The following is an 18,105-nucleotide window of genomic DNA, read 5'->3' as shown; positions in this document are numbered from 1 at the left end:
TCCTATACTCACGCAGTTTCTCACCAGAAGAACCATGGAGTCATCTAATCTGGTATGAACCCCAAGCAGTGGCTCATCAGCCAAAATTGCTGGCCAATGCTTTCATCCAATTCACCACCTTTTTTTCTGAAGGAGAAGGGAAACAGCTGTTTGAGTGAGGAGCACAGCCAGACAGCTGGACGCCTGCTCCGTGCATCCCGCCAGGCTGCTGAGCCCCCCACAGCGCCTGGGCTCTCCTGGCAGTAGCACGGGACACCCAGCCCCACTCTGATAACTTGACCTTCAAGACCCTCGAATTGCATGTGTTTCTTCCTGCCCTGTGCACACCAGCTTGTGTCTGGCTCAGGCTTTTCCTGAAGGGTCTTGAGAAAGCTGGTCATAGGCACGCCTCCATATTCTGCCGTGAGACCACCTATGGGGACTGCAGTGCCTAGGCACGCCTGGTTATGCCTCCTCCCTTCTGAGTGCCAGCTTTTTCTTACCTTTGAGGCACTCATATTACTTAGTGAAGTCACTTCTCAGTCATTTTTGCTCAAACCCAGCACAGCTTAAGTTGTTCAGACCTCCTTGAAGGCAGACACCCCATTGGCAATGGCATCTTCCTATCAGGGTGTGTTGAATTTCCAGTGGGGAGTGGCCTGTGAAGTGTCACTCTTGGCTTGGACAGTGGCACCTGTAATCCTTGCTCGCAGGTTTCATGCTGGAGCAGTACTGAGGAGCATTGTGTGTTTCTGGTCCGTTTTTCTTTCTGACTCATTTGTATGAGTCAGTCTTAGCATTGTGCCAGTCCTTGTGTCAGTGTGAATGTTACTGTCAGGGACTTTATATTTATTTCACTGATAAAAATTTGTAATACTAGCAAGGCCAGGAGCAACCCCTGTGGAATCCCACCAGAAGTCTTTTCATTTGATAGAAATTCCCCACTGATGCCTGCTTTTAGCTCTGTCATTTAGCCAGCTATTAATCCATTCAATATATGCTTGAATAAAATCATGTAGCGCTGTTTTTTAATCAAAGAGTTATTTAGTATTAAATCAGCTGTCATACTGAATGAAGGTATGTTCCATGTGTGCAGCTAGTTTCTCTAACCAAGCTTGTAGTTTCAAAGTGTAAAATAAGGTGCTTTGTTTGTTTTTCTTTTCTGTTGTTTTAAGATCTGGTTTCTGTAAAACCAAGTGAATTGACTGGCTTTAATTATATTCTTTTGCAAGCATATCATCTGGCTTCTTTGCAAATATGGAACAAATATTTACCAAACACCTCTGCCTCTTTTTGAATCATTAGTAACAATCCTGTCATCTGTAGCCAGTAATAGGCCTACACTGGATTTTTTTATTATTATTATTTTAATTTGCTCTAAGGTCTACTTGCATGTCACATATTTGTCAAGCATAGATTTTTCTCTGAAGTCTTCAACTTCCCTTTTCAATTTACCGCACTTCATAATTTCCAACACATGTATAGATTTTGTCCAAAAAAAAAAAAATAAAACGCAGCAACTTCTTTCCATTTTCTTTTAAAACCCACATTAGTCAGCAGGACATAACAAAGCCCAGATCAAGAAAAAGTCTTAACTTCCAGTCATGCTGAAATGAAGAAAAAGAAACTTCCAGCCTCCTCCTGAATCTTGTCCCCATCTTCCAAAAAGAAACATTCAGGTTTTTTGCAAAATTGGCCAACCTGATATTTGCAGTTCCTCTAACTTTTCTATTAAAAGCAATGCTAGTCTGAACTGTAATCCATGAAAAATACTACCATTTTGCTTTTTTTCAGAGATTGTCTGGTCAGGAGGGGGGTCAAAACAACAGTCTGCAGCAAGTCATGTGTCTCCACATTAATCCACACAAGGAAGTGTCTGTTTCACTTATTTCCAAATGAGGAATGTTTTCCTTAGAGAGGTAGCAAATTGATTTTCCCCACATGGAGCATGGGATATCTCATTTCCAAAACAAAACTTTCAGAAATGGCTACACAAGTCCGCTCTTTCTCCATGTGTGTTAGAAAGCAGCATGGTTCCTTAATGTTCCCTGTAAGATTGTTCACTGCTGTGCTCTGGGGTTTCCAGGTCAGGTCTGGCAAGTTCAGTTACAGAGAAGGGAATAAACAAATGTTTACATTTAGAAAAAATGAGTAAAAATAATTTTAATATTGAGATTGTTCTATGTGCAGCTTGAGTAAGCAAGAGGTGTGTGTGTTTGCAGAGAGGCTGTGTGACGTCCACAGCTCAATGAGAGCTTGAGCTGTTGGTAGATGCTCATCACTGACTTCTGTAGGTGTACTTAGGATCTTAATGAGAGCTTCCCCAAATTCAGTTGATATTGTTGTTTCCTAAACAAAGGTCTGGGGTTTTTTTTAGTGTAGTCTGATCTTTTGCTTTATTTTTCAGCCACTTCAATTTCTGACCCTTGGATGCAGTATTAGGTTAGTTACAACTCACTTCTCTTCACCAGCTCAGCTCAGCATGCCTGGGTGATAAATGCCCCAGGCTCTCCTTCTCGGACCCTGTTACCAGGAGGCAAAAGTTTTTAAATAAACTTTGAGGGGTGGAAGGAAAATAAATGAAATGTAAGATCCTGAACTCAGAATGCAGAAAAGGGTATGAGGTGAAGGAGAGAAAATAAAGAGATGGAGGTGACAAGGAAATCAAGGAAGCAGCTGGGACTCCAGAAAGTATGCGAGATTAAGTAATCTTTGAACAGTTTTTGAGACAGAGCTTAAATATAGCAATATACTTTCCTTAACTTTCAGATATTGCAGAATACCAGAAGCCCCCTAGAGGGGTGAGTGTTAAAGCCATTAAACCTGTTAACTTTCTATTCATTACATTTTAAAAGGTGTAACATGTAACCATGATTTTCAGCCAAGAGCTAACTTTTGCCAGGCTGCTTTAGGGATGTCCTCAGCAACCAGCTATTTGCCACCTGCTAGCAGGCATGGTCAGTTCATGGATTTTGTGGAGATCTGGAACCATTCTTCTCACCTTGACTTTGATGGCCAGGCACCTCTGTATGCCACTTCCAGCTTCTATTTGGCACCTGCATTGTGAATAGCTCTGTGATCTGACACATCCTGCCATTTCCACCTGCCTAAGAGGGAAGGTCTCCTAGTCTGTTCTGTATGTACTAATGGTTTTGCAGCTTAGGGCCAAGGATTCTGGTGTCACAGCTTTTGTGCATGTGTGTGAAAGCTGGAAGGCATATGAAGGACTGGCACAGTGCAAAAAGATTCTATGAGGAGACATTCTGCAAGGTGTTCTTCAGGGAGGAGAGGCTGTTGATGCATTTAGCAGGTGTGCTGCAGCTTTGCCTCATGCGAGCGCACGTCTCCTCTGAACCCAGCACCACAGCACATCCCTGTTTATCAACTCCTTGCAACTTCCAGTGCTCCACCTTAATCCTGGTTTGTGATTGCTTCCCTCTGGTACACTCCCACCTCTGTGTTTAGAGCTCACCTGACTCTGTGAGCCCACCCTCAGTGTAGACCCAGATCTTCTGCTGGCTCTTCTTTGTTGATGGCCCTGGACATTTTTACAAGCTCGGTTGATTTTTTTTTTCTTGTATTGGTTTTTGCAGTTGGCAGAAATGCTGTTGTTCTTCCTTCAGCTTTCCACAGGACAGAAACATGATCACAGAAAACAACAGGCAGCCAGAATCTGGTTGGCACTGCAAGTTGTAAGTGCATTAGCAATGCTTAGCAGCTATCCTGGTACAGTCCTCAGCAAAACACAGCAATGGTCTTCCTTTCCTTTTTTTTTTTCTCTTTCTCTCTCTCTTTTTTTCTTCTCCTACTTTTGAAGTGTTTCTGAGAAACTGGAATATCAGCAAGACAAAATCAAAAGTCATATCAGGAAATGGTCACACAGGTCAGAGAGGCTTGAAACGGAAAGAACTTTGATCATGAGCATCACAGTTGCTTAGATGTGCTTTAGAGTAAGAAATGTGGAGCAGGCAATTAAAAGGTACATGTTTTAGGCATGAGTACAGTACTGTTTACTTACATGGTTTGTTGAGCAGCCAACAAGGTCCAAGGTTATTTTGGGCTCAGCATGAGTAAGTGATCCAGGTATGACAAATGAGGTAATGCATTCCAGGCTCATTAAAAACTCTTGGCTACACCACTGATTTTGACGGAGTGCCAACATAGCTTGACCTCAGCTGTGTGAAGGCCACTATTTTTTTTAACACCCTCCCTATAACAACACATCTTTTGCATTAGCCAAAATATATGCTCCAGTGTTATTGTGAGGGTTGAACTCACTGGAGTTCCAGTGATAATCAGACTCCTAAAAAATAGATAGTTTTACTGTAACTGACCTGCTAAAGTCAGGTACCCCAAACCCACAGTCATTGTCTCTTGACTTATTTGTGCCTCTAGTACGTGGCATTCTTGGCATGGATGTGGCTCAAGGGAGGTTGACTTGATAACAGGGTAAGCCCAGTAATCACTTCCCCACCCTGGGGATGCAGGAAAAGAAGGTGGCAGGTGGAGGTGCTCTCTTCTTCTGGCAGCCTATGCTTTTCCACCATAGGTAGTGTTTAATCATGGCTGACCTTGGCAGCTCACATTTTTGGGTACTTCTCTTTCACCTGCGTAGGACTTGACTTCCTTGGGTTAGACCCAGAGCCAGGAGTTGTTGTAGGTGGTGAGATTTAGAAATGCTCCTCTTTCCCATGTGAGAGTTGAATAACTGAGGGTGGTAGTGACAGGAGAGCAGTGGCCACAACCTTATAAGTTTTCAGAGTAAGTGGGCAGGGTGGTTGCTGCCTTCTGCTCTTTCTGGCCGGTCCTGATCACCTAAAATATCCTGATGTTTGCACAGAGTGATGTGAGTGTTGGAGGGGAAGATGTAATTTTTGAGCAATGATGCTGTTTCGTGGCTTCATGAACAGAGAGGACATCTAGCTTTGAGGAAACATCTAGCTAGTTTGAGCAGATTAACCATGAGCTCCTCTCTTTTCTGTGTGCCTCTCTTACTCTGGGAGTCAGAGCTGCTGAGCTGAGCTTCTCTGCGATTCCTGGTCTTTATTTCTGTGCAGAGATGCCTCTGGACTGTCCTTGTTTGATTGCTGTAGTCTGTAGGCAGCTCACAAGAACAGGCTTTGGGAGCACCAGGACAGCTTCTTACTAGAGTACGTTTTAGTCAGCAAAGATATGCCAATCTACGTGTACAGATAATCTAACTCCTTGTGCTGTGCATGACATGGGCTTTGCATTAACCTCTCAGGAGTGACAGTTTGTAGTAAAAACACGTAGAGTATTGCTGGTGCTTTGGCACTACGGGGTTGTAGCCATGATCTGTGGACTCCTGGACTCAAGTAGAGTTACCTTGTACTGTGTATTTTGCAGTAGCTGTGTTTTACCTGGTCGTACCTGAAATGTTTGCCAGGACTCAGCAGGTGAAATGGCTTTCCCGGCTGGGCTCTAGATTGCTGTAGCACAGGGAAGGCAATGTCTTATGCTTTACTTGGTTCTAAGTGAACATGCCCTTTGTGGTGACTAGCAAATTTGGGATGAGCTGTGATCCCGAGAAGAGGCTCCTTGAGTCAGCAAAACTTCAGTGTACAGGACAGCTCTGCTATGCTAGTACTGATCCTTTTAATCACACCTGAGTAGAGGCAAAACAAGTTCCCAGCAGCCCATCAGGGGTCCCAGTAGATGTTTCAGTGGCTGAGTTTTCCCCTCTTTCAGATACAATAGGAAGCAAAAAGAAGGAAACAAGGGTGGAAAACACCACACCTTGGCAAAAGGCAAACATGTTGTCAAATGCACAGGAAAGGAAGTTTTTTAACTGGTACTGTCCTGTGTCTCTCATACTCCTGTTACAGGCACTCAGACTGAAGAGGTGGCAAATAAATGCAAACTTTCTTCTGTACTTATGTATTCATTTTGTACTTTAATTTGCTTTGCTTATGTTCTCACCTTCTGGAAATGTGCAAGTTATCAGGTCTCACTGCCACAAATGCTTTCAGAAAATGATTTTGAAAGCCATATGCACAAACATGTGAAGAAATTGAATCGTTTCAGATATTCTCAGGTAGTCATGCCAGAAGTCTTTCTCCACCAGAAAACAGAAAAATAACATAGGATACTCACTTAGCAGTCTAGTAAATACTAAGCATACAATGTCATCATGAAAACTGACTGAGACTAAGCCACAACATGTGTGTAAAATTGCTTCAAAATAATTATGAATAACAAATTCAAGACATTTGCAGTGTGCTCATGAATATGTCAGAAATTAAACAAAAAAAATGACAAAATTGAAACACGTATGTGACTTGTAAATGATTTCTTCAGTCCTAGTCATATTTTCTAGAGAACAAAATGGATGTCACTGAAATGCAATAATCTTCAAATAATGCATTTATTTATAATGATTTAGGGAGCAAATATTAATAGCTTAGTTTCAAGTGTGACTGGAACTATGTCAAATGTTTTCTTCTACAGAGTAGATACTAGATGCAAGGACCTTCTCTTCTGGTATTAATTCCTATTGCTGCTTTCTTGTTAATTGTGTGTCAGATCTGGAAGGGCTTCAGGTGATTTAAAGTCATACCATGGGGCATGTGGGATGGTCCTCGTATGTGCTGCGCAGACCTTCCCTACTGCAACTCCTGAGCCATGGGGAGAATGCAAATACCCCATTTCATAGTGGGTTTGTGCCAGTTCTGCTGTGGAAGGCTCCAATTCAAACAGTGTTTATATGCAAGCTCAATATACCTGGAATTTAGAAACAAATGCCTTCTTGCTTTTAAAGCTGTTAGCAAAACATTAGCAGTGCTTTATAGTGTGATACAGAGTAGAGTGCCAAAACTCAGGATAACAGGTATGTTTGGAAAACATTGAGCCTTGAACTAGTTTCTTTATTCATTAAAGAGAAAGAAAAGAAAGAAAGAAAGAAAGGACAAGTAATTGATATGCAAGTATATTTGATGTTTGCTCAGCCACATCCCGCTTCTGCCATGTGTTGGGCCAGACCTGGGGATCCATTCATTCGAAGGTCGATCTTTCAACATTGTGGGCCGGGGTGTAGGAAACTCAGGGAACGTTACTGTTCTCTTCAGTATCTGCTTAAAGAAGATGCAACTGCTGGCACAGACGGTGGTTCGGGATCTGTCCATCCCATCCAGGTCATGTGCCAAAAAACAAACAGGCACCAGGAATACACCAAAGGCTGAGCGGGGTTTATGAATAAGGCTGGGTGGCGTGGCCGGGGCTGGCAGTCTGGCAGCTGACGCTGGATCCTCGGAGCTCATCCCACGCTCCCGCAGAGCCGCTCATCTCTGTTTATATGAGTAATAGAGTGGCTGGGGGAGGGGACTTGGAAGCACAGAGCAAATACTCTGAGTGTTCATTTTGTGTAAGGCTGACATCCACACCAAGTCGAGACTCCCAGCGACGTAGTGTGCAGTCACATGCTGTAGCATTCATGAGTACAGATATAAATCAGGCAGATGTTTGTCGACTGGAATGGGTAATAATTTCTTTCTCTCTTTGTTTGATTTTGCATGTTAGCCTCAGATGACAATTTCAGAATTGCTTTCTGCAGTACTTTTCAATAAGCAGAATGTGCTTCGCTGGAGATAGATGGAGATATTTCTAAAGGGAGATAAACATATTTTTAGATAGACACAAATATGGACTTACACCCATATGCACTTACATATATATATATATATACACACACACACACACATATATATATTATTTTTTTTTACTATGTGCCTGTGTTGGAGGAAGAAAAAGGATGTGACTTTTGATTTTAAACCTGCAGCTTTTCTCTTTCTCTGAACAGACCAAATATGAGAGTGTTACTCAAACTATAAAATCAAATTAGCACCCTGTATTGTGTTTGCAAACTAATTAAAATGTAAAATGTCCCGAAACCACTGGCTTGCTGTGTGACAAATGTAAGATTAAAAACAATTAGAAGACACTCAAGAGGTTTGTGATGTTTAGATTTCTGACATTGTTCTAATCATCCCTTTAAGTAATGAAAACAATGGTTACCTAGAAATTAAAGGTTTAAAGAAAATTATCTTATTCAGTACAGTCATTAGTTAATGATTGTTTATCATTTTAAATGTTGCCATAGTAGTCAGAGGCTGATTTTTAAATCTGAAAGCAGAGAGGACACATAATAATGAGCAAACATCTGCTTCATCTCTTATTTCTATATATGATCATAATTTATATTGTAATACTACTATTGAAAGATGAGTGTGATATTTTTTATGATGATCCATATCCCATTCTTTATATGGCTCAGCACAGTTAGGATTTAGTCACTGTGTTATTTCAGAGCTGTTTTATCTTAAGAATTGGACAAAACTGAAAGTGATTCATGTTAATTTGTATGTGTGGTATGTAACCCTTATGAAACAATCAATCACTTATTTCAGTACTTGTCAACTTCCAGAACTAGTTGTTAAGGGGTTTTTTGATCCATTTCAGGACTCAGGAGTAATTTTTTTTTTTTCTTAAACTTTTTCAGAAGAACTTTGACAAGAATGACAGGATATATAAACATTTCTTGGAGCTGTGAGGAATTTCAATATTTCAGAACGTTTCCAAAGCCAGATGTTTCCCAAAGTTGGAAATAGTAGTTAGTACTCTTGCTTGAAGATTAGAGATAATAAAGGCAGCAGGGTGATTAATGCAAGGTTACCCATTAATATTCAATTTTGTTCTTTTTTGTACCATGGAGGAATATTTGTGCTTTCTCTCCGAGTCCTTCGGAGACCAGTGTTTGACTTTATATTAATTAGCTATGTGAAAGTAGAATAGATTAGCTTTGGGGGATATTCTATAGAAATGTATAGTGTGTCAAGATGTAACCCATGGAGGATGGGAATCTTGTAATAAGCATTTACTGTAGACAGATGTATACATTTCTGTGACTGATTGTAGTGGAATTATTTATTATGCTTTCAGCTGTTAAGAATCCAGGATAAGACAATGTGCTCAAATTGTTCTCCATTAATTTTCAGCGCCAAATCTTAAAGGCAGACCGCGCAAAAAGAAGCCATGCCCACAGAGAAGAGATTCATTAAATGGCATTAAGGATTCCAACAATAATTCTGAAAGCAAAGCTGTTGCCAAGGTAAATCACTTAATAATACTCTTTTCAGTGCACTCTCCTTTTTTAGGTACAACCCTGCCTTTGTTTCCCAGCGTGCTGTTTCAAATTTAGAGTGTCACTTATTTTCTTGGGGATGATAAATGTAATTTTTTCAATAGTTTTATTTTTCACTTAATCATGCCTGTGTTCAAAATTACCAACAACTATAGTCACCTAACAACCTAATGCTATCAGCTTGTTGGTAACTGGTAATGCTTAAGCTTTCTTGGCATCTAGTGTTAGTTTTCACATTCTGTGACACACAAACATAGTTTGTGACATTATCTTTGAATTAAAAATAAACCTGGGAGCAGCTCACTGTGTTACAATGTACTTCTAAATATAAGTTTGAAGATAAACAGACTATGAAACAAGAGCTGCTTCGGTAATGGTTTCTAAGAAGCACACACAAGCGACATTACCCTGATGTTGAGATCTTGACATTTTTAAATTAGAAAAAAAAAATAAAAAAGATAAAGGCAGAAACTCAGTACAAAAGCTTAAAAAAAAAATCTGGGCTGTTTCCTTAGTACTTAGTGCTGAGCTGCGTGTTCCAGGGTTTGTTGAATAGTGCATGCTCTTACAGAGTCTTCTGTATGTGCTTAGCTCATACTGCAAGTAAAAATTGGATCATTGATTTGTGTTTATACACTTAATCTTTTAGATATTTATGGTTTTGTGTCTTTTCCTTAAAATATTTTAAAATGAAGCTTCTGTAGTGTAAATTGCATCCTATTTTCTATGTTGTCTGAGTGGTTTTAAATAGGAATTTGGTTTTCTCTTAAAAAAAAAGGCAACACAAATGGCTCCTTTCAAGATGATTTAATTTGAAACTCTGAGATGCAAAGATGGAAAATTACTTAGAGCACTACTTGATTTTTATCTGAGGCAGAACTTTGTCACTCTGAGCTAGACAGCTGCAGAGGTTTGCATATACTGAATTTTTACGCCAACTCCTGCCAAATCTGTTTCAATAAATTAGATGGATGTGTATCTGAAAAACGTTTCCATTGTTGTGACCATCTCTTTAGGAAATACAGTGAATGTATAGACCCATTTGCGTTGGTATTGTTGTACACAGTGAATGTCCTGGGAGATTAGGAGGTTAAAGAGGTCAAGTGGAAGTGTTCTGCTCTCAGTTTCTCATAGGAAGGCAAATTAAATTCCACCTCCTCCTCCCCCCTAGGAGTTCAGTTAAAATTGTGCTTTCTGTTGATGACGATAAAAGAGGCTGAAGTTCATGATGAAGCTCTGCCCTTAAGTCACTGTTTCTCTTCCTGTTGTGCCCTATTGTGCTCAGTTGGAGTCTGTACTATCGTATTAGACAGGCATGGTAAGAGATGATGGAGCCTGGTGTGTTGAGTTGCGGGGTCCTGCCAGATACTATAGTTTGTCTGAATGTTTTCTCTGTGAAAGAACATGTAAAATTGGCAGTGTGAAAATGTCTCAATTTGCCTCAAGTCCCCTTCCCCCAAGACATTTTTCATGTTGAAATATTACCAGTGAACTGCGGCGTGGACCGTCTTGTCAAAGCACCCTGTACTGTAGCACAAGTAGTTCTGCCTCTTCAGCACCTGATATATAGGTACTAGATAATTAAAAACTACAGTAACACTTCATACCAAATTGTTTATCCTCTCTGTTTATATTTGGGTTCACCCGACTAGTCAGATGGGAGGATATTTCAGATCAGAAGTAATTCCGCCTATTTATCTAGTCATACTGTGCTCATCATTGTGCAGATATTAATAACATTAATTATCTTGGCCAGCTTAATTTCATTATAAATAACAGACATGCTCATGATATAATGTTCTTGCATGTAGTCACGCTGACTTCACTGTGGCTCTTCACATCCATCTGTGTCTCAGGGCTGTGGATATACTTTTATAAGAGGAGGACAGCGAATCAAACCCTCTACAGCAGTTGTACTGCACTTCACACAGACCCTGCCTCTGGGTTACTGGGGAAGGAGGGGAAGTGTATTTGGGGAAGGGGGGTGAACAGAGACCCACCTACTGTCTTCTCATTGTTGGGAACAGTTGGGATGTTAAGTCATCATCTGAAGCTCCATGTTGGACTCTTCTGTTTATTATCCTCCTGTCAGTGCTCCATCTCCAACTAATGCTGACAATGGGTCCGTGGAGAGCAGGGTTGGACACTGCTGGTGTAAACAGGACAAATCCGCTTGTGTCAGACGCTGAAGCGTTTTGGCCGTGGTCCTGGCCATACTCCTGTTCCAGCTGAAATCCCTTTAGAGCAGAAGTTGTGCTGCTTGCATTCTCAGATCATGTCCCTCAGTGTCTGACAGCAGCCTCACTTCCCAGTGGCAGGGCAACATCTCTGACAGAGTCGCAGTGGCTCTATGGTTTGAGTCAGGAAACAACGGAAGTGGCATTCTGAATTCTGTGGATTTAAGCCTGTCAAGACCAATTCAAGCTGCACGGTTGTAATGACTTGCTGAATTTCACGTTCTCAGCTGCCAGTGACTAGAAAGCTTTGTACATCCTTACAACATAGTTCTCATTAGGCGTGTTTGCCCTGAACCATCAGCAGATTGTTTTGTAGGATTTTACAGTTACCTGACATGGAAAAGCATCTGGTTGGGTAGGAGCAGCTCTGAGTTAGTTCCACTGTAGGTGGCTTGTTAAAAATAGAGTGATAGCGGGACAGTCAATGTGGTCCTGGACCTGCAGGTGCTGCCAGGGAAAGCGGGTCTTTCATGTACCACTTCTTGTTAGTCGCTGCATCCATTTCAGTACTTCCGGGGAAGATCCCAGGGGAGTGTCCTCCTAGGCTGGGAAGAGAATACAAGACCGTCTACTCAGGCAGGATCAGCTCTCCTGGAGAAGGATATATCAAGCTCTTCTCACAAAACATTCCCAGGACTTTGGAGGCTTTTGTACTTCACTCCTTCACGTGTCATCAGTGCTGGACAGGCTTTTGGGACTTGCAGACTCCAACGTGACCCTCATTGTGCCTGCTTCATCCTCCCAAAGAGTGTTCCCATTCAAAGTGTGCAGAAATGCATTCTAAGGCTTTTTAAAACTGGCTGATCTGACCATTTTGAAGAACTGAAAGGATTAACTTGTTAAACATGGAAGTTTTCCCCAAATGAATCTACTCATTTCGTCTCCTAGTGCAAATGCTGAAGTAAATCTCTCGCTTCATTTGGACAGCAAGATCTAGGAGATTAGTTTAAAAGTCGCCAGGATATGCTTTTCCTGTGGCCATAGGTGGCCTGGAATGCTCTCAGACGTGGAGATTTATTCTGAGCGCCTCAGCCATTATCTGATTGAAACTGTAAAATGCAGGTAGTGGTCTGTGTTGTGTGTGACCTCTGGCAGGAGAAGACAAACACACAGGTGTACCCTTGAGTGTTCACTGGTCATTTAGTCATGGATGATCCGCCTCTGAGGGAACACATGGCCGGAGGTGGTCACATGTTCCAGAGCCCATCTCTGGACACCCCCAGAGATGCAGCACTGGGCCTCAAACACCAAGTGGATGAAGCACTGCAGCCTTCATCAACGCTTCATTGAACCTGACACTGCTTGGAGTCCATCCATTGCATTTTGGCACCTCTGACTTCCACAGGTGCTTTGACCTCACTTCTCTGTAGACAGGAGAGAGGGAGTTTGTGTGTACCAGAGGTTTTTCTCACTACTGGTGGGTTTCTTAATATTATTTAATTTGTTTCCCTTCATCCCTTGTCATTAGTTTGCTTGCACAGCAGTGAGCTTGGATTTCAGTTTGTGTTCGTGCCCAGGTTGTCTTTGCAAACGTAGTTCTGAGTTGTCCAGTTTGAAGAAGAAAATCCAAGCAAGCAGGTAACAAAACTGAATAAATGTTCCCAGGTCCAGTGAATTTGTTCCAAATTTACAGCTCAAGTTGAAAATCCTAGAGTTGTTGAAGTCATGAGTTCATATTGGGAGTGCTAACCAGTCTTTGGAGAAGCATTGAAACTTATGACAATGTAATCTAAACTTTATAAGAGGAAGCTGTTAAATAATTTTTGTGAGGAGCCAAAGTAAAAAAGTCAAGGGATTACAACTCTGACCTGAACAGTGGATGAGGAAATCCAAAGTTCATTTAAAAGGATAAAAATCCCGTTAGCTCCATTGAGTTTTGGATGAAACCCAGGGTCTTTACAGAAGTTTAATCAACAAGCATATCTATTGCTAAAAGGCAAAGCATGGTGTCTCGTGCCATAGGAAGACAGTATCTTTTTTAACCATGCTGCTGGAGAATATCAAGCAGTACAGTGGACATATTGCAGCAGCAAGTGATCAGGAAAAATCCCATAAGAAGTCCATTTCCCAGTCCCTGCTGCATTGCCTGGGAGGAGTGAGCCTGTACCCTGCAGTGACCAACATAGAGGTTTTTCAGCAGCATCAACTACCATGGAAGACTGTGACCACTTGTCCTGTCTGGTTGGGAGCTACCACTGCTTTGTCCACCATCTGCGGAAAACTATGGAGGTGGATAACCTCAAGTCAGAGCTTTCTGCAAAGTTAATGTCTAGTGGAGTATAAAGATGTTGCTTTCCCTGAACCTGAAATGCAGGGTAGCTTTATTAAGATGAAATGAGTGTATCATGGTCTTTCCAATGATATGTTTGTTGTTTGTTTACAAGCACATATGTAATGCTTTACACAGCAGTTGTTTCCAAAATGTCAAAAGTGCCTAGGAAGCACCTGATTTAGAACTGACAGTTCTGAAGGAGAGTCCATTGGTTGCTTGAGCGAGAACTCCTGCTTTCCTGTGCAGCAAGACACCCTGCTGTCCTCAGCTGTCCTCCTAAAATACGAAATACTGGCTCTTACAGTCTCCCTGCTCCCTCTGGGAGCACAAAGGATGTGTCTTGGATGGGGTATGGAACTGCCAGAAGGCCCCTGACAGTGCTCAAAAGCCTTGAAGGGGCAGTGCAAATCCACTATCTTGTATTAGAGGACTTCCAGTATTTCACTGGAAATGTATTGATTGCATGGTCCCAATGTCTTGATCACGCAGAGCTTTTACACATCAGTTTGCAAGATTGCTCTTTTTATTTTTTTTGTATACACACATCAAGTGAATGCTTGACTTATAATTTGCTTGATTCAGTGAGAGGATTATCTTCAGGAGGGACTGCAGGATTAAGGCAGTCTCACTGGATATTTTTCTCCATATTTGAATACTGATAAGAGGTAAAGTGGTTCCAATTTATTGATTTCCTGACTGGCATACATCTGCTGGGCAGGCCAGTGGGAAACCTGAAGCTCTGGGACTCGTGTGCTTTGGGGCTCCCGGTGTCTACCAGGACAGGCTCCAGCTATCAGCCTTTCCCTTCTGCTAAAGACTTAGGGCTGTGCTCAAGTTTAAGCTGATGCCCCAATCCACGTGACTTGAGTCCATGCTACAGCAGAACCTCCGCTCGTGTGCTGAGAGCTCTGCCTGGGTAAGGCTTGCTAAGGTTTGCATCTGTTTTGGTGGGCCAAAGGAGAGAAAAATGTGTCGTTTCAGAGCTGGCTGCTGAGCATTCCTGGAAGGGGCTGAGCACCCTCAGCTCCAAGGGTTGTCTATGGGAGTTGACGATACTCAGTGTCAATCCTGGAACGAAGTTTATTATTAGACTTGCTAATGGCAAGTGTATGTGAGAGATGGAAGCTGTCTGTGACATAGCAATGTATAGTCATAAAAATGCAGATCTGGAGAGCATTACCAATGAGTTATAATGATTTAAAGATGTGGCTATTTAAAAATGTTGTGACTAAGATTCAGAACAAGACATTTAGCTCTATAAATAGCTTCCTTTGTTTCCCCTCAAAGACAGTCACATGGTTTGGCCTTCATTTTTTCAACAATTCATTCTGCTAGGAGAGGGTATTTATTCCTTAAGTGAAAATTAAAGTTTACCCAGATCTGATATGACATCTTTTCTTTTCCCAGGTAAAATGTGAGGCTAAGTCAGCTTTGCCCAAACCCAAGAGTAACAACAACAACAACAACTGTAAGAAAGGCTCAAGTGAGGATAAATCAAAGATTGCCGTAGGTGAAGAATGCAGAGCTGATGAGCAGGCTTTCCTTGTGGCTCTTTATAAATACATGAAAGAAAGGAAAACACCAATTGAACGAATACCCTATTTAGGTTTTAAGCAGAGTAAGTATCCTTTTTCTCACTTTCTTGTTGACATTTTAGAATGGTTTGGCTTCTCTGGAGAAAGTATTTGCACACGTCGCCTATTTTAAAGCCTTACGGTTGGGGGGGACCATATTTATATCTACACGTTTTCCAGTCCAGGCATTTCACTGTCTTATGCCTAGATTTGCATCTCTTCCTTCTGGGGTAGTTGCTGCCGGATATTTATAGGTTTAAATCCGCTGATTATGACTAGAAATAGGCATGTTGAAAACTCTATAGTTTTCTGTTTTGTAAATCTGCAGCGTCTGTAATGCCTTTCTTCTGAGTTAATAATATGACGTATCTTTATTGTGCCCAGATGTTCTTTATGAAAGGACAAATATTAAAGGAAGATATTTAAAGGTGGTCAAGAAAGGCACAAAAGGGATCATATTCTTAAACCCCAGAATGTGTTTATAGTTAATAAATTACTGACTTTGGAGAATATAAAACCAGACTGTATCTGTTTAATACAGAATGCAGTGTTTAGAATTGCTTTGACGTGTACAGTTTGTAGTGCCACAATCTGTAAAACAATTGTAGGTGGAGAAGATACAGTTGTAACCCAATTTTGCATAAATATTGCGGCACAATGTAGATCTTTCACAGTTTCCAACAAAAGCTGTAAATGGGGGTATTTTTCCTCCTTATCTATAGATTGAATGGTACTTTATTTCCTTAAAGGGAAAACGCCATGGATTGAAATATTATTTACTCTAATTTATCTCCAGATTAAAACCATGTGTTATTTTGATGAAGAATGTCAAACCTGTATGTTTTACATAACAATTTACATACCTAATAGCAATTGGCACTGATTGCAACAGGCCTCCAGCAGCCATTATAAACTTATATAACTCCAAATGATTACAGTGTTTGTCTGAAAACTGGCTGCTTGAAATGGAAGTAAAATTAATGTACTATGAACAACCTCGTTGCATTATGCATTGATTCAGATTAAATCAAGGCCTAAGCAAAGCTCTCAATAGCTTTGAAACAGTACAAGGTTCAATGAGGCTTTCAGAACGTTTTGTGTTGAAGAAATGATTTCTTTCCCCCCCCTCCCCATTTTATTCTGCACTCCCTCAAGAATGGAGACAGGGTGAGCTTGAAAGACAAGCTAAAGTATTATTTCTAAAATTCCCCACCGAGGTTAGGACCCTCTGCTAACATTTAGCTGAAATATACTGAGACTTGCCTGACATTCATTATAAATTAGGGGCCTGATCCAGCAAATACTTAAATACCAAGAGTAAGTATACTGAGAAGAGCAGAAATGTTTGCAGGATGGGGCTCTGTATTTGTCCAGCAAGACTTGTGCAAACATTGCCAATATAAATAGCTTAGTGGAAAGAGACAGTGTGTACTCTGCAACAGAGCATCCCCCCGTGGAGAAAGAGATCCCATCCTCCGTGGTCCACAGCATTATTGCTGACCTGGAGTATTTGCGGCGTGTCCGTGGGGAATCAGTGTTTGTTGGTGGAATCACGCATACACCTTTCATAGGGCTGACATCAATTTTTCTTGTAACAATTAAAAAAAATAAAAATAAAAATAAAATAAAATAAAAGTGAGACACCAGCAGCAAGCAGTGACCCCACAGACAGGATGAAAAGCACACTGGGGGAGGGGAGTTCTGCAGGAAGTAACAACTGTCTCCCAACACATCTTTTGAACTGAGTTGCCTCTGTGCCTCCGACCCCACAGCCATGGGCAAGGCACAACAAGCCACAGCATAATTATTATGGTAATGCTCATTTGTGCTCCATCTGGGTTCATTCACACGGGACCCGTTAGAACGCAGCTTATTGTTCATTGATTATGGAGACCATTATCTGGAGCCGCAGTAAATATTGGATATTGTTGTCTAATCGATAGGCTTTCTCTGTGAGCCAGTGTGTGGCTCATGCTTGCTTGCTAATGAAATCAGTATTAAACAAATAATTAAAAGCAACATTCTTCCCAATGAGTAACTTTTATTAGCAAGGTTGTGGAAACATGCTACAGTCATTATACTGTGCCTCTTATCAGCAAAGTCAAATGAGCCCATTACCTTTGTCTTAGTGTATTTTTCCAGTCCTGTTAAGGAATCTATAAGTGTGTTCTCTTATATGTAATTAAAAATATATATAGTATGGGCTAATATTTACTCTTCAGATTATGTAAATACCTCTTTTGAAAATGTTTCACGGGAGCTTTTTTTTTTTCTCTATTTTTTTTTAACTGTTTAATTTACATTTCTTTGAAATATGTTGGCTAATGCAATGCTTATCTAAATACTTATTGTCCCTCTAACAGTTAACCTTTGGACTATGTTTCAAGCTGCTCAAAAACTGGGAGGATATGAAACAGTAAGTGTTTAAGTAACTTAAATGAAATAATTGTGCAATCTAACTTTTCCCTGTTAGAAAAAAAAATGTAAAAGCAAACAATCATTTGCTGCATTTTAGGCTAGCTGTACACATTGTGGGTTTACTGGACCATTTTTGGAAACAGTCCCAATTAGTTCCAGGTTTGGCAAAATTGTAAACTTGTCGTAAAAACTACAAGTGGAAAACATATGTAACTCTTCCCTGTCAAGGAAATTAGTTAGGTCTGTAATTTTTTCCCATGTTGAGAAAGGGCTATTATTGTACAACAAGCCAAGATTGCATAAAAGAAATTTCACTTGGCAACATCCCTGACATCTGTTCATGTCTAATATGGGAAATGTATTAAAGGCTTTCAAAAGTAATCAGCATTGTCCATTTAGGAAGAGTATGCTGCAGAATCTCCTCTTATTCCAAGTGTAAAAGATCTTTATTAGACTAGGGCCAGTACT

The 18,105-nt window shown here is 40.9% G+C and overlaps 1 protein-coding gene across 1 annotated transcript in view; it reads left to right on the top strand.

Moving 5' to 3' along the window:
- The window catches only part of ARID5B (AT-rich interaction domain 5B), a 102,981-nt gene that overhangs the window by 57,507 nt on the left and 27,369 nt on the right, over positions 1-18,105 (top strand). The window contains exons 3-5 of the mRNA XM_008933646.3: positions 8,991-9,103; positions 15,053-15,263; positions 17,583-17,635. Coding sequence (XP_008931894.1) covers positions 8,991-9,103; positions 15,053-15,263; positions 17,583-17,635 — 377 coding nt within the window. The remainder of the gene's footprint in view (positions 1-8,990; positions 9,104-15,052; positions 15,264-17,582; positions 17,636-18,105) is intronic.

This window comes from Manacus vitellinus, unplaced genomic scaffold (assembly GCF_001715985.3).
Source record: "Manacus vitellinus isolate BGI_N305 unplaced genomic scaffold, ASM171598v3 scaffold_80_pilon, whole genome shotgun sequence".
NCBI classification, from domain to species: Eukaryota; Metazoa; Chordata; class Aves; order Passeriformes; family Pipridae; genus Manacus; species Manacus vitellinus.
The sequence above is the reverse complement of the archived record's forward strand: the minus strand, read 5'-3'. Positions and strand labels throughout refer to the sequence as shown.